This window comes from Cyprinodon tularosa, unplaced genomic scaffold (genome assembly GCF_016077235.1).
Source record: "Cyprinodon tularosa strain WSP-4 unplaced genomic scaffold, ASM1607723v1 ctg5, whole genome shotgun sequence".
NCBI lineage: Eukaryota > Metazoa > Chordata > Actinopteri > Cyprinodontiformes > Cyprinodontidae > Cyprinodon > Cyprinodon tularosa.
Window position 1 is genome coordinate 1992081 of NW_024039229.1, and position 20775 is coordinate 2012855.

At 41.9% G+C, this 20775-nt stretch overlaps 1 protein-coding gene across 1 annotated transcript in view; it reads left to right on the forward strand.

Moving 5' to 3' along the window:
* The window catches only part of LOC119795103 (major histocompatibility complex class I-related gene protein-like), a 30769-nt gene extending 12051 nt beyond the window's left edge, over positions 1-18718 (forward strand). Inside the window, exons 4-7 of the mRNA XM_038302927.1 lie at positions 13503-13802; positions 15650-15754; positions 16003-16048; positions 18478-18718. Of these exons, the coding sequence (XP_038158855.1) occupies positions 13503-13802; positions 15650-15754; positions 16003-16048; positions 18478-18718 (692 nt within the window). The remainder of the gene's footprint in view (positions 1-13502; positions 13803-15649; positions 15755-16002; positions 16049-18477) is intronic.
* Positions 18719-20775: the final 2057 nt, after the last annotated feature.

Here is a 20775-nt window from a genome sequence, read left to right on the forward strand (position 1 = left end):
ATGGACCGCTTCAGAGCCAGCCTCACGGCCCGGGCGCGTGCTCCTGGTGAAAGTCTGGAGGTGTATGCTGCTGACGTGAGCCGGCTGGTCGTTGAGGCTTTTCCGGACTATGGTGAGGTTGCACAGAGGGAGGAGAAGTTCCGACGCTTTCTGGCTGGTCTGGATCCGGCGTTAAAGGCCAAGTGTCTGGAGATGGGTGCCACGGACCTGGAGGAGGCGCTGCACGTGGCTGAGCGCTGTGAGAACGCTAGAGCTGCGCTACAGAGAGACTATGTGAGTGCTGCTGGCTACAGTGGTGAGAATCCATCTATCCAGTCCGTGTCGGTTCCCGGGGGTCTCCAGAAAGCTGTGGAGAAGCTAACAGAGGACATGTACTCCATGAGAATGGAAATGAGAGAACTTTATGAGGACAATCAGAGGCTGAGAGCCTGGAATAGTGACCTGAGGGGACGAGGCATTCGCTCACCCTCGGGGGAACGCTGTCACTGCACCTGTGGTGAATGGGGCTGCCGGTCCAGGAGTTCTAGGGAAGAACAACGTGGTCTCTCCCCTGAATCTGGGCAGCCCCCACGTCAAAGGGGTTTTCAGCCTCGTGGCCCAGGGATGTCCTCCACCCCTAGGCCGACGGGAGGCAGGAGTCCTAGCCCGAGCTGGCGTGCCCGACAGGAGGATGAGCCCAGACGACGTGGTGTGCACTTCCTGCCTCGACAGCGGGACACGGTTAACGACCGTCAGGGAAACGACAATTAGCTGGTATTGAGGCCCAAATGCCAGCCTCTCCTATAGGGGGCCCCTTAAACCATGACTTCTCCAATGTAATAGCCCTTATGGACTGTACTGACCACCCAACTTCCTTCGTCAGGGGTGTGGTTGAAGGCACCGAGGTCCCAATGTTAGTGGATTCGGGGGCGTCGGTTTCCCTGATCAGTGAGGACTTCCGTATGTCAGTCCCGGCTCTGCGAAACAGGCCCATGAAAAAGAACTATATCGATTCTCGGGCTATTAATGGACAGATGTTGGATACACTCGGTACCTGTGAGATCACCTTCAGGCTGGGCCCAACCTACTGGCAGCACACCTTCCACGTATTACGGCAATCCACCCAGAGTGTGCTGCTCGGACTGGATTTCCTGGCTCCGAACTGTGCATTGTTGGACTTGGGGCGAGGTGTGTTACAACTATGGGACATTTCTGTGCCGCTGCTTCAGGGTGGTGAGTTAGTCCCTAGCTGTTGTAATGTGTCCGTTGCTGATGTTCTGACCATTCCCCCATTGAGTGAGGCTCTGGTCCCGGTGAATATTCTCACGTCTGCTGGGACTGGTTGGCCTGCTGCTGATTTTGTGGGCTACCTGGAGCCTAACATTCCAGATACGACAGGACTGGTGGTCGCTCGTACAGTGAACAGTGTGAGAAACGGTGTGACCTCAGCCCGCATTCTCAATTCCACAGGGGACGCAGTTGAACTCAAGCGGGGGCTACACCTGGGGGAGTTCTACCCCGTCAAAGAGGAAGATATCTGCGGGCCACCTCATGTCGCGGACGACCATCCAGCTGTGTCGCCAGATGCAGTGAGCCCTGTCTCCCTGGAGGAGTCTCCTGTTACGGCTGAGCAAAGGGCCAAGCTGGCTGACCTGCTTCAGGGGTTCACTGAGGTGTTCAATTTGGATGGCCGGAACACAGGCAAGTGCACGCTGATCAAACACCGCATCCGAACGGGGGACTCACCCCCTGTGAAGCAGCGTGCTTATCGTGCATCGCCTGAGAAGCGGACGGAGATTGAACGTCAAGTGGCTGAACTGCTGGCAGACGGCGTGGTGGAGGAGAGTTGTAGTCCCTGGGCGTCTCCAGTGGTGCTGGTGAGAAAGAAAGGGGGGCAGTGGAGGTTCTGTATTGACTATCGTCGTCTAAATGCAGTGACGATCAAAGACTCACACCCCCTCCCACGAGTGGATGATAGCCTGGACGCTTTAGCTGGTTCAGTCTGGTTCAGCACACTTGACTTTTCAAATGGCTACTGGCAGGTGGAAGTGGCTGAGGAGGACCGTGAGAAGACGGCTTTCACGACCGGACGGGGCCTGTATCAGTGGCGGGCCATGCCTATGGGACTGTCTAATTCGCCAGCCACCTTCCAAGGCATGATGGAGCTCATTCTCAGGGGCCTGCCATGGCACATTTGTATGGTGTATTTGGATGATATACTGATTTATAGCCGTACATTCACTGATCATCTCCTTCATTTGGATAAAGTCCTATCCAGGATCCAGAAGGCGGGTCTGAGGTTGAATCCGCAAAAATGCTGCTTTGCCAGGGACCATGTCGTTTTCCTGGGCCACCTAGTCTCCAGAGATGGTCTCCGACCAGACCCACGGAACACAGACAAGGTGAGGACGTGGCCAACTCCCCGCACCCCCGTCGGAGGTCAGGGCCTTCGTGGGCCTATGCTCCTATTATCGGAGATTTGTGAGTAATTTCTCCCAACATGCGGCACCCTTGAATCGGCTGGCTGGAAAGAACGTCCCCTTTGAGTGGTCGGCTGAGTGTGAGGCTGCATTCAGCTACCTCAAGCAAGTTCTCACCTCTTCTCCGGTGGTGACGCTGCCCAACTTTGCACTTCCTTTCAAGGTGTACACCGACGCATCTAAAGACTCTGTTGGAGCAGTCCTGGCGCAGGATGAAGATGGCTGTGAGAAGGTGGTAGCCTATGCCAGCCAGGCTCTCGCCCACACACAAAGGAGATGGTCCACCTTCGATAGAGAGTTATGGGCCGTGGTGTGGGCTGTGCGTGAGTTCAAACACTATGTGGGGTTGTCTGCATTCTCCATCATCACGGACCATCGCCCTCTGCTGGGCCTGTGGCGCATGGCTATTGATAATGATCCAACTGGACGTAGGAGCCGGTGGGTGCTGGAGCTGGATCCATTTGATTGGGTCATGGTGCACCGGGATGGCGCACGCCATCAGAATGCTGATGCTCTGTCCCGCCGGCCTGTGTCCCCTGACCCTGTCCAGGCAAATGTTCCTGCAACTGGACCTGTTACTGTGGCTTCTGTGGAGACGTCTGACCACTCTACGGCTGGGAATGTGGAAGCGGAGTCAGTTCTGGTCTATACCCTCGGTGATGGGGGAGCTGAGTTGCAGGCACTGCAGCGTGAGGACTCTGACATCAGTACTGTTCTGACATGGCTAGAGCAAGGCAGGGTGCGACGGCCTCGTAAACTGCCCCGGGATTCCTCTGCCAGCTTGAGGAAACTGTGGACTGAGTTTCACCGTCTGTCTGTGGTTGACGGGCTGCTCTGCCGCACAGCGTTCACTGACAACACCGGACAGAAGCAGATTCAGACTGTTGTCCCTGCATCCCTGGTGCCGGAACTCCTTCAACAGTTGCATGGGGGGCCAGCTGCTGCACATTTCTCAGCAGAACGTGTGTGGGAAAAGGCCAGAAAGTCCTGCTACTGGCCCTTCATGTTGAGGGACATAAGGCAGTGGTGTGAGCAATGTTTGGCCTGTCAGACTCGCAGGAGGCCGGTCCCAGGGTCCAAGGCCCCTATGGGAGAGGCCCAAGTATGCCGGCCTTTGCAGCGGGTAGCCGCAGATATCTTGGAGCTGCCCATAACATCCCGGGGGAACAGGTATATTTTAGTGGTAGAGGACTACTTTACTAAGTTTGTTTCCCTATATGCGTTGCCTAACCAGACAGCGCCTTCAGTGGCACGGTGCCTGTTTGAGGATTATGTATTGGTGCATGGGGTTCCCGAAATCCTGCATAGTGATCAGGGCCGTCAGTTCGAGGCGGAAGTGATCCAGATCCTCTGCCAGCTGCTGGGGATTAAGAAAACCCGTACCACTGCGTATAATCCCAAATCGGATGGCATGGTGGAGCGCCACAACCGGACTTTGATCGATCAGCTGGCCAAGCTGTTGCTTTCTCATGGCGGTGAGTGGGACACGTATGTGAAGCATGTTGCTTTCGCATACAACACCTCTAAGCATGCCACCACCCAGTTTACTCCATTTTTTCTCATGCATGGACGTGAGGCCCGTGTTCCAGCGGATGTGCTAGTGCCCGCTAATGCGCCCGACTCCTGGGGTACTGGATCTTTGATGGATTATGCCTCCGTCATTGCAGAGCGACTGGGGTCAGCATTCAGCGCTGCCAGGCTTAACTCGGCTGAAGCTCAGGAAAGACAGAAACTGTACTATGACCAGGGTAGCTGTCATCGCCCCTATGTGGTAGGTGCGCTGGTGTGGATCAGTAACCCCACGGAGAGCCGTATGAAGCTGGCGCCGCACTGGAAGGGTCCATATCGGGTCGTGCAAGTGTTGGTTTCTGGTGGGGAGTCTGCGCTCACGTATCGCCTCGTCAACGCCCTCGATCCAATGGAGCGAGTCCAAGTGGTTCATCATGACAGACTGAAACCGTACACTCTGCCATTGCCTGCACAGGCTGTTCCGGCTCCAGCTGCTGTGAATTCTCCTCTTGGGGTCGAGGCTTCCCTTCCCCAGAACGGAGATCAATCTCAGACTGGTGAGGTGGACAATGGACTGTGTGGGGACTTGCCTGAGTCCCAGGTTGGGCGGTCTCGCAGGGGGCGATTGGTGAGGCCTCCATCCTATTTGCAGGACTTTCTTAGGTTTTGAAGTTCTAGTTTTTGTTTGTTTTTTTTTTTTGTTTTTTTGTTGACATAAGTTCCACTTGGTGGGAGGGGTTACTTGAGAGACATGAGCGGTCTGTTTAAGGCTTTTGTTCTGCTCTGTTCCTTTCATGTTTGTAATTACATGGTGTACCTAACTGTGTGGTAAGGTTGAATTTTTTTTGTTTGTTTTGTTATTTTGTTACCTCTCTTTGGAAGGGTTACATTTCAGGTGCTTTTCAGGTGAAACGGGGACGTTTCTTGTTGAGGGGGGGACGTGTGTAACAGACTGTTCTATGTCTGTATGTTAAAGTGGTGTCCATCCCTGTTGCCGGGGAGCGAAAGTTCGGCGGGTGTACGGCAGGGGGAGCTTGTGAGTTTGTGGTTATGTGTTGAGAGAAGAAGAAGAAATAAAACCGGAAGCGGGGCTACCGCCGAAAACTCCGACCCGTCTCTTGTCCCGTTATTGCCTATAAAGTACGTAATACGGACCCAAAACGCTCGGTTACACTAGCATTATAAATCCTTGAGTTGCTTGCCAAAGGTTAAGTCAAGAATGCTCAAAGAGAACAGTGTCCACTATAGCAGAGAAGGCTAGAAGCCAAAATCAAGGCAACACAGAAAGAGGTAAGCAAACTCTCAGAACTCCAGAGGGCATCATCTGGTAAAAGAATGCTGGAGAAATTCCAAACAAAGACCTCAAGCCTTGGGTTCCCATCTGAACAGGTACACAAAGGGATGGAAGCCAAACAAATAAACTGACTGTTCTCCTCTGAACCAGCTATGGTGTACTCCCACTGGCACTGCATGAAAAGTGAGATTTTCGTCCCCGTAAACTCCCGCAGATCTCCCTGATTTTCGTCAGTTTCCGACGGACTCTGATGTATGTGGAGAGCGATCAGCTGTACTAATGGCCCTAATTAGCATATGAATGCAGCGAACCGCGCGGCTGGCCAGGTCTGGCTTGAATAACCTACTCAGTATTGGCTGAAACCACTATTCTCAAACAAATGAAATCGCTCGTGATTGGCAGCAAAACCACACGTGGCCACGCCAGGCTTTAATTTTATTACTGAGTACTGGACAGAACCACTTCTTTTTAAACAAGTAAAGTCGCTTGTGATTGGTTGGCATATATATATATATATATATATATATATATATATATATATATATATATATATATATATATATATATATATATATATATATATATATATATTTACATATAAATTTACATATATATATATATATATATTTATGAATATATATTTATTCATTCATATATTTATTCATTCATATGCTGTGTATTTATGTTATCCTACACCACTACACAATTATTAGGCTACCATCAAGGACATGAATGAATTTATACAGGAAATTAACATTTGCCAGGAAGCTGTTTATGCAAAGAAAGATTAAAACACACACAACTATATACAACGCGTATCCAAACACAAGCGTATCTAAAAATTACAAGTCCGTCAACGGTCCGTTTGCTTCCTCGGGTTGGAGGTAACTGGCAGCATTCCCTCCGAGGCAGGTCCGATGTGCAGACGCCTACTGTGCGTGGCCCTGTACTTCGGCATCGCTTCTAACCGGGACTGCAGCTTAACACAGAGTTCAGTGAGATCCGGCCTACGAAATGGCGGCGACCGTACAATCCATCCAGAGACACAGCCAACGAGGCCATCTTCTTCGTCGGACATGAGGTCGACGGTGGCGGACTTCCAGAGTTCCACTTCCTCATCTGCTAGCACACTCTGCCTCGCTTTCAGCAGCTGAAAAAAAAAATGAATCAGCGCACTGCGTATGGACACAACACATCTATCAATGCACCTGAAAAATAGTCACCAAATAAAGTCTTACCCTCTTTCTTCTAGCCCGACTCCGAGCAGATTGCCTGGCAGCCTCCGCACGCAGCGTGTTGGCTGGCTGCGTATATATCTGAAGCTCCAGCGTACCGTCTCAAAATACGTCTTACAGGCAGCTGGAAAACAATTAAATGAGAGTGGTATGAATAAAAAATCTAACGCAAGTCACAGTAACAAGGAAGGAGAAAACATTAAAACAAGTCACTTACACACAATGTCGTCTTTATCAACATCGTGCAAATCTGGACTTGCTGATATGGCTCCGAGCAAATAGGAGGTCTGTGAAAACAAAATGCACAGCTATGATCGGTATCTATCCGTATCCATTGCCTTTTACCGCAGAATGAAAGCATATTCTTTAAATCTTACCCTTGCTTGGTTCATAGCGCCTGCAATCAATCTCCGAGTTGTGAAGACGGCGTACTGCTTCCTGTGAATCACAAAAAATACACTTTAATAAAGCTGGTTCTTGCAAGGCTACAATTAGCCGTAGCTTTAGGCTAGGCTGTTATTAGTGAAAGTGAAAAGCCCTTTGGGAAACTCCTCCAACTCCCATTGTCATTGTGACACAGCACACACAAGTGAACACTGTACACCATGAAATTGCATTTATGCCTCACCCGTGCAAGGGAGCAGTGTGGCGGGACGGTACCATGCTCAGGGTACCTCAGTCATGGAGGAGGATGGGGGAGAGCGCTGGTTAATTACTCCCCCCACCAACCTGGCGGGTCGGGAGTCGAACCGGTAACCTTTGGGATCCAAGTCTGACACCTTAACCGCTCACCCACGACTGCCCGTAGCTTTAGACTACGCTGCTATTAGCCGTAGCTTAGGCTAGGCTGCTTTTAGCTTAGCAGGCAATAATCGAACATATATTTACCGCTAGCATCTCTTCTTTGAGTTCGTCTTGTTCGACTGCAAAGTCGCCATCGCGTCCAAGAGGAGTTTTACCCCGAAATCCCACATACTCCGCTCCAGACCGCCTGCACGAAGCAAAGCATACAGTACTTCCTTCGCTGTGGCTCCAGACCGCTCCGCTCTGAGTTTCTTGGAGATCGTAGAGAGCATGCGCGAGATGAACCAGGGTTTCCGCGGATCATTAAAAATAATTACAATTCATTCATTTTTTTTTTTTATCAAGGCCTTAATTGGCACTAAAATTATTTTAATATGTTTATCGAAGTATTTATAATTCTTTAATAAAAAATGCTTATAAAAACAATTGCATCAGATATATCATATTGCTATTAATTTGCGTGGAACTGATCATAAAACCGTATGTTCGGAAAGGAAGCTCCAGGCGGAGAAAAAGCTAGAGGATATATATATATATATATATATATATATATATATATATATATATATATATATATATATATATATATATATATATATATTTATATATATATATATACCGTAAATTCTCTAATATTGGCCTGTATTCCAATAGCGGCCGGGTCTCTAACATTGGCCGGTCTCGCTGTCAGAGGAGGTAAATAATGGCCGGTCTCTAATACAGGCCGGGGCTATAAACGTTTTTTCTGGGCATACCTCAACATTATACTTGTGGTAGTAACATACAAGTACCACAGCCCTGCGCAGCTCAACGACAAGCCATGACTGCTGCCCGTCTGCGCGAGGAAGAGAACAGACACGCAGCAGAACATGAGGAGCAGCGCGAGTGATGAGGAGATTAAAGGGAGAGATGAAGAGGAGGAGGAAACTGAGGAGGAGAATTAAACAGAATTGGAGGATTTTTTTTTTTTTTTTTTTACTTCAAACCAAGCGAGACATGGTAACTGTACTTTTTCAATAAATGAACCTAGTGTTTTATAGGTTCAAATAGACACAAAATCTCATTTTTATTCATTCCACTGGTAGTCTGTTTTGCTCAAATAGCAATAGAGGCCTGTCTCTAATACTGGCCTCTATCCAATAAAGGCCTGGTCCGCGATGCACTTGAGTGAAATAAAGGCCCGGGCCTATATTAGAGAATTTACGGTATATATACGTATATATGTGTGTGTGTTTACATACATACAGGAGTCATGGAACTGTGCTTACAGCTCCTTCATTTTTCATGTACACTAATAACTTGTGTACATGGTTCTTGTTGATGGCATTAAAATAATTTCTAATAGCATTAAAATAGCATTAAATTAGAGTCACTCATTCCTGTATGAACCCTGTGAGCGCTTAATTTAATATGACATATTAAAAAAATCCCACCATCATCCAGCATATGTTCAGTTTCTGCCCAAATATATATATATATATATATATATATATATATATATTTTTTTTTTTTTTGTAGATTTTTGTAACGGGGATAAGGATAATTCAAAACTGCTTTTTTTGAATGAACTTGTTCTCTACTCCCAAACTCAGCATCTCTTTTCATTCCTGTAATAAGAAGTTTCTTTTGAATGGATTTGATTAAAGTTTAAGTCCCTCGGTATAAAATAAATATTTTGATGGAGATGAGAAATCTGCTTCCTCGTTGGTGAATTACCAATAGTTTGGATCCAATCATTTAAATAAACTGTGTTAGTTTTTTTTTTTATATATATAAGAATTGTGCTATAATTTCTTGTCACCGATCTGTTGCTGCTATATTTTAATTTGACAAACCGGAATTTATCAATGTTCTTTTTCCTGTTTGGTGCGATTGCAATTGCGGATCTTGACCTGGCCGGACCTTATGACCACAGTGTACCAATCTTCTGATGGTTACTTCCAACAGGATAATGCGCCATGTTATAAAGTGAATCATCTCAGACTCATTTCTTGAAACTTTTCCACTTAAGTAATTGTGAATTGAGCATATTGACAGACAACATTTTATTTTTTCTCTTAAATGCAAATTTTACTGCTCTAAATGTATTGCTCTGTCAGCTAAAGATCTGTTTTGGTCTCTATACTTTAATTAAATAAATCAATTCAAGCTAAAATGTAAGAGGCTATACTGAGCCTGATCTCTTTGTATCAGAGATTTTCTTACCTTTCAGAAAAATGTCACTTGGGGTAAAACTCCCCATGCAACCCTGATTTGCATTTGTATAGCTCTCAGCGTTTTCATTTACATGTTAAAGCCTCCCCTAGAATTCCATGGGGGGGAGGCATGGGGGGAACACTGCCTAAGAAAGTCCACGTCAATTTCTGACAATTTACGGGAGTTTTCGGCGAAGCCTGCAAATTGCCGTAAACTGCCTCTAACCTGAAGTTCCACGACAATCTACAGTGCCGCATATTGACGAAAATCCCACTTTTCATGCAGTGTGGCAGGGTAACAACCCACGGGCCAGCATGCCAAGGCTGGAGACTGAACAATACTGGAAAAAATCTGGGAGAAAAAAGCATCACACAGCAATGATGTGCTAACCATGCGAACAACCCTGAACAGGCTCAATCACAATGGCAGACCTCCAACAAAGAACTGTACAGCACTAAGCAGAAAACGACTTTTCTCTATAAATGCCTAGCGGCACAAATGACCTGGCTGTTGGAGAGTGGGACCCACCCTAAATGGAAGACCAATGGCAAAACAGTCCTCATAAAGAAAGACCCCCAGAAGGGCACAGTCCCAACTAACCATCAGTTAAGCATCAGAGCGGCAAAGACAAGCTGGCACATGGATCAACACGTTACAGAGGCATATAGATGTAGCAGCTTCAGTAGGGCGGCCCAGACGTCCCTCTCCCCAGCGACTTGGGCCAATCCCAAGGTGCTCCCAGGCCAACCGAGAAACATAATCCCTCCAGCTTGTCCTGGGTCTCCCCCTGGGCCTCCTCCCGGTAGGACGTGCCTGGAATACCTCAGCAGGGAGACGTCCAGGAGGCATCCTAATCAGATGCCCGAGCCACCACCTCTCGATGTGGAGGAGCAGAGGCTCTACTGTGAGTCCTCCCCGGATGGTTTAGCTCCTCACCCTATCTCTAAGGGAGAGCCCAGAGACACTATATATATATATATATATATATATATATATATATATATATATATATATATATATATATATATATATATATATATATATATATATATATATATATATATATATATATATATATATATATATATATATATATATATATGCCTCTGTAACGTGTTGATCCATGTATACAGGTGCTGGTCATAAAATTAGAATATCATGAAAAAGTAGATTGATTTCAGTAATTCCATTTAAAAAGTGAAACTTGTATATTATATTCATACATTACATACAAACTCATATATTTCAGATGTTTATTTTGTTTAATTTTGATGATTACAAATGACAACAAATGAAAATCTCAAATTCATCATATCAGAAAATTAGAATATTGTGAAAAGGTTCAAAATTGATGGCCCCTGGTGCCACACTCTAATCAGCTAATTAACTCAAACCACCTGCAAAAGCCTTTAAATGGTCTTTCAGTCTAGTTCTATAGGCTACACAATCATGGGGAAGACTGCTGACTTGACAGTTGTCCAAAAGACGACCATCGACACCTTGCACAAGGAGGGCAAGACACAAAAGGTCATCGCTAAAGAGGCTGGCTGTTCACAGAGCTCAGTGTCCAAGCACATTAATAGAGAGGCGAAGGGAAGGAAAAGATGTGGTCGAAAAAAGTGTACAAGCAAGAGAGATAACCGCACCCTGGAGAGGATTGTGAAACAAAACCCATTCAAAAATGTGGGGGAGATTCACAAAGAGTGGACTGCAGCTGGAGTGAGTGCTTCAAGAACCACCACACACAGACGTATGAAAGACATGGGTTTCTGCTGTCGCATTCCTTGTGTCAAGCCACTCTTGAACCACAGACAGCGTCAGAAGTGTCTTGCCTGGGCTAAAGAGAAACAGGACTGGACTGCTGGTGAGTGGTCCAAAGTCATGTTCTCTGATGAAAGTAAATTTTGCATTTCCTTTGGAAATCAAGGTCCCAGAGTCTGGAGGAAAAGAAGAGAGGCACTTCATCCACGTTGCTTGAAGTCCAGTGTAAAGTTTCCACAGTCAGTGATGGTTTGGGGTGCCATGTCATCTGCTGGTGTTGGTCCATTGTGTTTTCTGAGGTCCAGGGTCAACGCAGCCACATACCAGGAAGTTTTAGAGCACTTCATGCTTCCTGCGGCTGACCAACTTTTTGGAGATGCAGATTTCATTTTCCAACAGGACTTGGCACCTGCACACAGTGCCAAAGCTACCAGTACCTGGTTGAAGGACCATGGTATCCCTGTTCTTAATTGGCCAGCAAACTCTCCTGACCTTAACCCCATAGAAAATCTATGGGGTATTGTGAAGAAGAAGATGCAATACACCAGACCCAACAATTCAGAAGAGCTAAAAGCCACTATTAGAGCAACCTGGGCTATCATAACACCTGAGCAGTGCCACAGACTGATCGACTCCATGCCACGCCGCATTGCTGCAGTAATACAGGCCAAAGGAGGCCCAACTAAATACTGAGTGCTGTACATGCTCATACTTTTCATGTTCATACTTTTCAGTTGGTCAACATTTCTATAAATCCTTTGTTTTTATTGGTCTTCAGTAATATTCTAATTTTCTGATATGATGAATTTGAGATTTTCATTTGTTGTCATTTGTAATCATCAAAATTAAACAAAATAAACATCTGAAATATATGAGTTTGTATGTAATGTATGAATATAATATACAAGTTTCACTTTTTAAATGGAATTACTGAAATCAATCTACTTGTCCAGCACCTGTATACATTAGTGGTGGCCACAGATTATTTTTTTCAATGTAGGTTAATCTCACTGTGATGTTGACATAATAAAATGGCTAATTTGAATTTATTTTTCAGGGAAACCATTTACAGAAGAGAGACAAAAAAGATTGCAAGTACAAATATAACAATAAGATAAGGATAAGAATAAAATAAGATAAGGGTAAAAATAAAACAAGATAAGGATGATATGTAAGAACTACCTCAATAATTTGTAAAAGTAGGTATCTGAACAGGTTTCTCTAGCCAGGTGGTGCATGAGCCAGGGACTTTTATCCTGTTTCCAAAATGCGTCACAAACGCATTGAGCAAGCTTTTATACTATGATAACTGGTGAGTAAAATAAAAAATGTTCAATAAAATGTATTTGTGTTTAGTACGTATTTTTTCTGATAAACTTTAATTCTGAACTGTAGGCTGACATAATGGGTCTTGATGAACTGTTTAAAGTTAGTAGCTTTGTGTCAGTCAGTCAGAGGTCAATTTCTCCTTTTTCCACCAGTCACTCAGGCAGTCATTTTAATGGCTTGTGAGGCTGTATTAGCCGCAAGGGCTGCTGGGTAATTTCAAGATGGGGAAAACATCACCATTTCATCCTAGTTTTGCGTTAAAATGGGGTTGTTTATATTGGTAGTCTGCTCATGCTAAGCTAAAATTATGTTTTGGGGGTTGCAGTTGTACATGTTAAAATTGGCTTCATTTGGGAGAATGTTTCACCAATTGCATGTAAGCCAACAACAATTTTCTGGATTTTCTGCAATGCATCAATAATTAATTATATCTTTCAACATACAATTTGACTGTATGATCTGGTTGAACTGTAAAGTGCCTTGAGATGACATGTGTTGTGAATTTCACTATATAAACAAACTGAATTGAATTGAATTCAACATACAAGGTATGTAAAAAGTAGTGCTTCAAGTCCCTCGGGTGTGTCTGCATTTTCAACTTGAACCTCAATTGTCATTGGCAACCTCCAATGGAGGTGCCTTGCCTTGCAAGTCAATTACTCAATATAATCACCTGTTTATCCTTGGTAGTAAGGATAAACATTTAACCAGTCTGATTTTACTGCCTTTGTAAAGTGCCTTGAGAGGACATGTGTTATGAACTGGCACTACACAGACAAACCAAACTGATTTAAAAATTGCATTTTATTTATTTTTTTACTTATCATCTTATCCCTTATTTGTCTCTGTGTTGAGCTCATAATCTGCCATTTGCCGTCTTGTTTTCCCCTTATATTTACTTTTGTGCTTTCCCAGAGAATCCCTCTTTGTCTCTGCTGCAGAAGACTTTTTTCAGTCCAGTGAGCTGCCACGCTACAGGCTTCTATCCTAAAAGAGCCCTGATGTTCTGGACGAAAGATGGGGAAGAGATTCATGAGGACGTGGAGCATGGAGAGATCCTTCCAAACAATGATGAGACCTTTCAGACGAAAGTTAACCTGAATGTATCCTCAATCCGTCCTAAAGATTGGAGGAGATACAACTGTGTGTTTCAGCTCCTTGGCAAAGAGGAAGAAACCATCCAACTGGATAAAGCAAAGATAACAAGCAACCGAGGTAAGGATAAAATGTTTCTGTTACTTTTGTTATATTTTGTTGTGTATTTAATTCATTGTTGTCGGTTTGTTTCATCAACCAGAAATCTCTTCAAAAAGAGATCTTGGATCTCAATGAGACTCTCCATATAAATAAATGTTACATAAAAATAGAAAAAGAAAAACCAGTATATATATACTATATGTCATCTCTATGTAGAGCCACAATTATTTATAGGTCTTTGCCATGAACGGCTGTAATGAACTTTTATTAACCATTTTCATTTTAATTTCCTGATGAGCTTTACATTTTTGACAGGCTCTGGCATAACCTATCTTTTAAGTTATTTACATATCCTGAAAAATTGGAGTCTAAGCTTTCCTATGATGTCGAATTTGACCATTCCAATGTTAACTTTAAGGAGAAACCAGCCCTTGAACATTCTTTAAAATTATCCTGGAAGCTATCTGGGTGATAACAAAACATGTTAATTTGAATACCTTTGTATTCCACAGGAGCTTCATGTCAACAAACTACTCAATGGTTCCTTGAAACATAAATGTAATTTACTCAACAGCATTACAATATATGTTACATCTGTGCATTACACAAACATCTTTCAAAAAATGACAACCCCAACTTTAACTGTAACACCAAGACACAAGAAAACTAAGTTTTAAAAAAAGAAACTTAAAAACTTTCCATTTACAAAACTGATAAATGTCAACAACTTGTGTTCTTTATCTCTGCTTTTTTATGTATGTAAGTGGCATAAAGACGTAGTCTGAAATTAAATTGTTGATGTAATTGATAAATGTTTTTCAGCAGTTCATAATTCAATTGGAGGACTAATATGCTAAAAGACCACAGTGTGAATTATGGTTAATCTACAAGACTTGTGATGCTGTCACTGAGCTATACTTGTCAAACGTTAGGCATAGAGTTCTTTAGTCTAACGGATTCCTTCTACCAGCACTTATAGGATGAGTCGTGATTCTGTATTACACTCCACAATATTGCATTTTAATCATTGCACTTTATCTGTGCAATGATTAAAATGTAATGTGTTATTAATGCATGGGTATGAGATAAGTTGTGGCCACAGGTTATTTGTGAGGGAGGTGCTTTGTGGTGGTGTAGAATACATTCAAGATACATGGAGGACATAGAATTGATTTCATTTTATTTCTACCTGAGAATGCACTTACTGTAATGACGTCCTGTGAGACACTTAATTCGGGTGCTGAGGTCATATGGATTGAGATACAAAGAGTATGCAGACATTGGCCATGTTATTGACCTCACCCAGAAGAAGCTGGAAGAACACAGGAGACTGCATGGTTATAGGTGAATGCACAACAGTTAATCATTGAACGCTCTATCTCATACTCACAAGTTAGGTGTATCAGAGGACTGTTCATTACCATGTGTTGACCATACTGGTTAGCTGGCACTGAGCTTAACAGCCGAAAAATTATTTTAAAAGCCAAACAATTCTGCTTATAAATTAGCTGCATGTTGGTCTCCTCCTGATATGGAGATACAGTTGTGTGAGATTTTACTCAAGAACAGGATGAGTCTAAACACAAAGTTTACCATTCTAAATCCTCTAAAACTGTGACATAAAGCACTGAGTTTTTAGTGTTTGCCTTCAGTTTATGCATTTTGCAATTGAACGAAAATATATATATTTCTTGTTTATCAAACATGGATGGGGTTTTTCGCTTTTCCAAGGTTGTGCTCTGTCCAGCTTGTTCATACTTTTCTCTATGGTGCATGACATTTAATACCTTATGATTAAATTAATGCAGTTTGGTCTGTTATGTTTTTTTTCTGTTTTTATTTGTTCTTCTTTCTTAATTTACCAGAGAAGCCCAGTAACACAATCAGCCCCATGACTGCTGCTGTGATTGGTTCTGTTCTTGTATCCATTGCTGCTGCTGCTGGATATGTGGTCTATAAAAAGAATAGAAGTAAGCAACTTGGATTGTATGTCTCGTATAATATGCTTTCATTCATTTTGTAAATTTATGAGGACATCTGGTACAAAGCACCATTGACTATTTGGTAGTGATTAGAGGACCAGAATGAAGAAGCAAGAATAAAAACTAAATGTTTTTGTTTGATTCACTGATATAGATAATATGTTTTAATAAATTAAAGATTAACATATTTTGGCATTAATAAAAAGTAATATAAATTCTTATCTTTTGTTTTACAGACAAAAATCTGCTTGTACCATCATCCTGTAAGAACACCTCCAACACGTTTTTTCTCTCAGCTAATTGTGTTGCAGTAATTCAGCTAAATCACTTCCTTTGCATGTAGTGGAATAATTTAATATTGCTCGGAGAGGTGTAAGGTGAAGTGATCATACAGTCATCTGTTAGGTTATTTTAGCAATTCGTTGATTCATTTATTTTATTCATTCAGTTTATTTGTATAGCTTCAATTCAAAACACATGTCATCTCAGACCACTTCACATAGACAATTTAATCAAATCATTCTGACAGATTGTCATTGACTCTTAAGCAATCCGTCACTCCGAGCGTGCACGCATCAACAGCGGAGAAGGAGGAACTCCCTTTTAACAAGAAGAAACCTCCATTAAAAACAGGCTAAAAGAAACAGATATACAAGAGAAACAACGGTGGCCGGCCCAGCTGCTATTTCTTTCCAGAATGGTGTCATAGCTTAACAGGAACATACAAGATGTAACTACTATGATTAGAACAAGCAGAAACCAGATAAAATAGGGGTTGAAATAGGAAATACTGCATAATGGGACTATAGAAATAGAGTAAAGCAAAATGATGAAAAGTGGTCCCTATGCCCACCAGCAGTCTAAGTCTATACCAGCATAACTAAAGCAATAGTTCAGAATAACCTGGACCACTAACTATAGGGACTGTTAAAAAAAAGGAAAGATTTAAGCCTAGTCCTAAAAGTATACAGGGTGTCTGCCTCACAAACTAAAACTTATAAATTGAACTACTGGTTCCATAGGAGAGATGCCTGTAACTTAAGAATCTGCCTCAAGTCACTATAACTAAGTAAATAAACTTAGTTACTACCTCTGCCAGTTGGTGAAAGAAAGTGCAATTTCTTGTATTATCAAAATTGGGTAGAAAAATAAATGTTTTTTTTTTTTTATCCAATATGACAACATATTTTGGAAATGTAAATATTGTTTTATCTTAGGAGTAGAAGAAATCTTTATTTTTCTAGATGGCCCCAAACTCTGTCTTTAATAAAACGTCTCTAGCCTTGTTTTAGTTTACCTCAGCTTCATGAATGTTTGCATTCATACTGTAATTTCCACCACTTGATCTAGGTTTTCCATAATTTTTAAACCTATTTATATGTTTAAAGGCTCATATGCAATGTAATGCATATAAAATCTATTCTTACACCTCTAATGGAATTTCCAGTGATAGCTTTGATATGGGCCTGTTGGTGTAGTATGTTATTTTAAATACCATCTTCAAGTTATCCCCTTGGGTCTTAATAGGTTAAAACAAGTGAAACTGTGTATGTTCATAATAATAAGATGCAGCAATATGTTAAAAATATATTTACCATCTACATCTCTTGCAAAGTTCATCTGCTAACACCTCTTAATACCATTACTGTTGTCATATATCTCAGGGTTGTTTTGCTCTCTATTTACTGTGACTCTTTCTGACCTTTCAGACCCTTGGAGAGACTTTGTCCTCAGTGACCAGCTGAATTCAGAGACCTGATGAATCAACGGATAGCTCATTAAATGTACATAAAAAATATTTTCACGTCAAAATACAGCTTATTATAGTTCTAAATTTTTTTTGAATGAATCAAATGTGAAGAGGTTAACACAAATAATGCTAATGAATTGAAACCAGATTTGTATCTCTGCTAACACCTGTTGATACTTGTTGAACACTTGTTGACTGTTTTAGACTGTATTAGATCAGCTGAAACTATTCATTTGACATCATTGTTAAAGGTTTAATTAAGGTTAAAATAAGTTTAAGACTTTTGTTAGGGTATTATTTCTATTTTAAAGTAAGTTGCTACATTCCCGGTGAAGTTGGATCTGTGATTGAATGTACTCTGAGCCAGATGCTATATAGCAGATAAGCTTCTTTAGCCGTTCCTGACTTTGTGGAAGAGGTTTTGCTGGATATATTTTGGGTCTTCAAGCACAAGAAAACAGAGAAACCAAAGATCTATGTTTAGCTCATCAGTTCTTGTTATGATCATGAAAAAATGGAGCGTCAAAAAAATTATTTTGTCATCGTTGACGAAAACAACACTGCATGGAAAAGAGAGAAAATTAAACAAAACAGCAAACATAGACAACACAGAAGATAAGCTGTATGAGAATAGAGGAACAGACAACAGAGAGCATAACAGCAAAAAGACGACAACAGACTACCAAATTAAACATCAAAAAGATTTTAAGAGCACCAGGTATCCCCTGGATGTCCATGTATGTGAAAGGCCAAACCTGCGGTGATAACACAATATTATTCAGATTGGTATATATCTGTAGTGTAGTTTCATATCTAGTATTAGGGTGTATCTGTAAGTTTTTGAAACCAAACTCCTGTGGTATGTATGCATGGGCATTGTCGTGCATAAAAGATTTACAAAGCTTCTTTAGAACGAAAATATTCTGAAAAGCATATTGGCGACCCCAGGCTCGCCCTACAGGTCCCAGGACCAACTAAGAGTAGAACCCCACCCCATATATCCAAAGGAGCCAAGGGCAGACATAGAGATGGCCGTGCCCACCAGAGAAGGGGAAATGGGAGCATCTGGAGCGCAACCACCAATGGGCCCAAACCCAAAGGGTCAAAACACAGAGGCGACAGTGCTGAGGTACCGTGGGGCCACAGCAGCAAGCCCCTGGACTCCACCAGTGGCCGGTCAAGCCCAAGGTGGACCCAGATAAGATCCTTGTGTTCCGAGGTCCACACCCTGGGGGAGGAGGAAGATGGAATTAAAATTATTAGTAGTATTAGTGCCTTGAGGCACTTCTTTCTTGCTTTCAGGTAAGATCAGTAGTCATTCAACACAGTCCAAACTACAGTTAACAGAGAAGCTCCAGCAGTTCATTTAAGGTCAGTGTTTGTCTCTGCCTTCTCATTCCAAAAAAGTAAAACAAAAACAGTCCGCTGGACTTTGTTTCCTGGTTTGTACACATGGATTGTTTTTTAACTTTATTGGAATGACGATGACGTGGATGACTAGGAATTTTCAACAGCTCTCTTCCTTCTCGAGCCTCAAATACCAACTGGTTTAGGTATGTCAACAAGATGACTTTTAAAATTGAAAGAAAGAAAACCAATAAGACAGCTGCTTCTTATGGTCATGTATTTACCTATCTCCTTAAGTCCAGAATTACATTTATATTTGTGTTTCTGGTGGATGTAAAGTAGTTTGGATTAGCTATTCCATTAAACTGGAGGTACCAGTAAATTATTGTTGGTCCTTTCTCATTGTATCAATGTTCGTTTCAGTTCCATTTGTATCTTTGTATTAAACATCACAGAATATATAAAAATATCCCCTAAAATACCTGGTTCTCTTTTTTTTTTTCCTGATTTGTGCCTCATTATCCCTCTAGGGATAATGAGATTGCAAGACTGGAGACATTAAAGGTTTATTTTTAAAAAAACTTGCATATACCTGATTAAGCACAACAAGTTGCAACATTTCTGTGATGTTATTCACTTTCTATCCCCCGTTTCTCTCCTTTGCTCTCAGTCTCTGGTCTGCTGTCTCACATTACCCACCTTCTACATTTTAGACAGAAGCTCAAATTTACTCAAGGTAGTGATGTGAAGAACAATCAGTCCAATAGTCCAAATATAAATGTCAGCATTCACTTTTGAAATTTATATTTCATATGCAGGTAAATTCTGACGCCCTCTGGTGGAGGAATTATTCAATGGAATGGAACAGTGGGGTTAAAAAACTTTTGACAAAAAAACTGCAGACTAGATAATATAAAACAAAGAACAAAAGAGAAATAAACAACTGTCAGAAAGGAAAATAATTCTGTGCCGTTATTAAAAAAAGGAATAACCCGAAAATGTTCATGCTAAAAGACAGAAATTATTTCATTCCTGTTATACTCTTAAACATGTGTTTAAATCCAAACCAGACAATAACATTGACATTTTTTTTCTACGGCCCTCCTTCAGTGTCTCTCCTCCAGAGGTCTCTGCTGCTACACTACAGGTTTGCACCCTAACAGTGCTGTGATGTTCAGATGGAGAGGAGTTTCATGAAGGGTGGAATATGGAGAGATTCTCCCCAACAATAATGGAAGCTTCAAGAAAAGTGTTGAGCTGAACATTTCATCAGTAACACCAAAAGACTGGATGAGATACTGTATTACTGTGTTTCAGATCTCTAATGTCAAAGATGAAATCATTAACAGAACTAACCATGGAAAGAATGGAGGTAGAGAACAAAAAATATGAAAGAGACATAAAAATTTTAAATGTGACTTAAGGCAAACTAGCATAAATGGAGATAAGTTTTAATAATTAAAATATGCGTCATTAATGTAGAAATTGTCATTCGTTCTTATTTTTGCTCTTTTCTCGTGACAATTTAGCTGAGATGGTTTTAAGATTGTTTTTAGTTTCTTCTATAACAAAATTTTCCAGCTTTACAAACCTGTTCAGAGACTAAATTCTGAGACCAGTATAACAAAAATATCCAATCCTGTTTTATTTGTTAAGAATTTATGAAAGAACAGTCGACCAAAGTGCTTTACAGAAAGATAAATAATAAATTACAGATAAAAGACAAAACAGCTCAAACATTGGTAAAAAGTAACATTCACACAATCAAAACAATTACATTGGATTAAAGGAAAAAAAGGCTTAAAAAGATCAAATAAAGTCCACTGTGTAGCTATGTGTCAAAAGCCAAAGTGAAAAGTTGGGTTTTGGCAAGAGATTTAAAAACACAAAAGGAGGCTTGTCTGATGTGCTG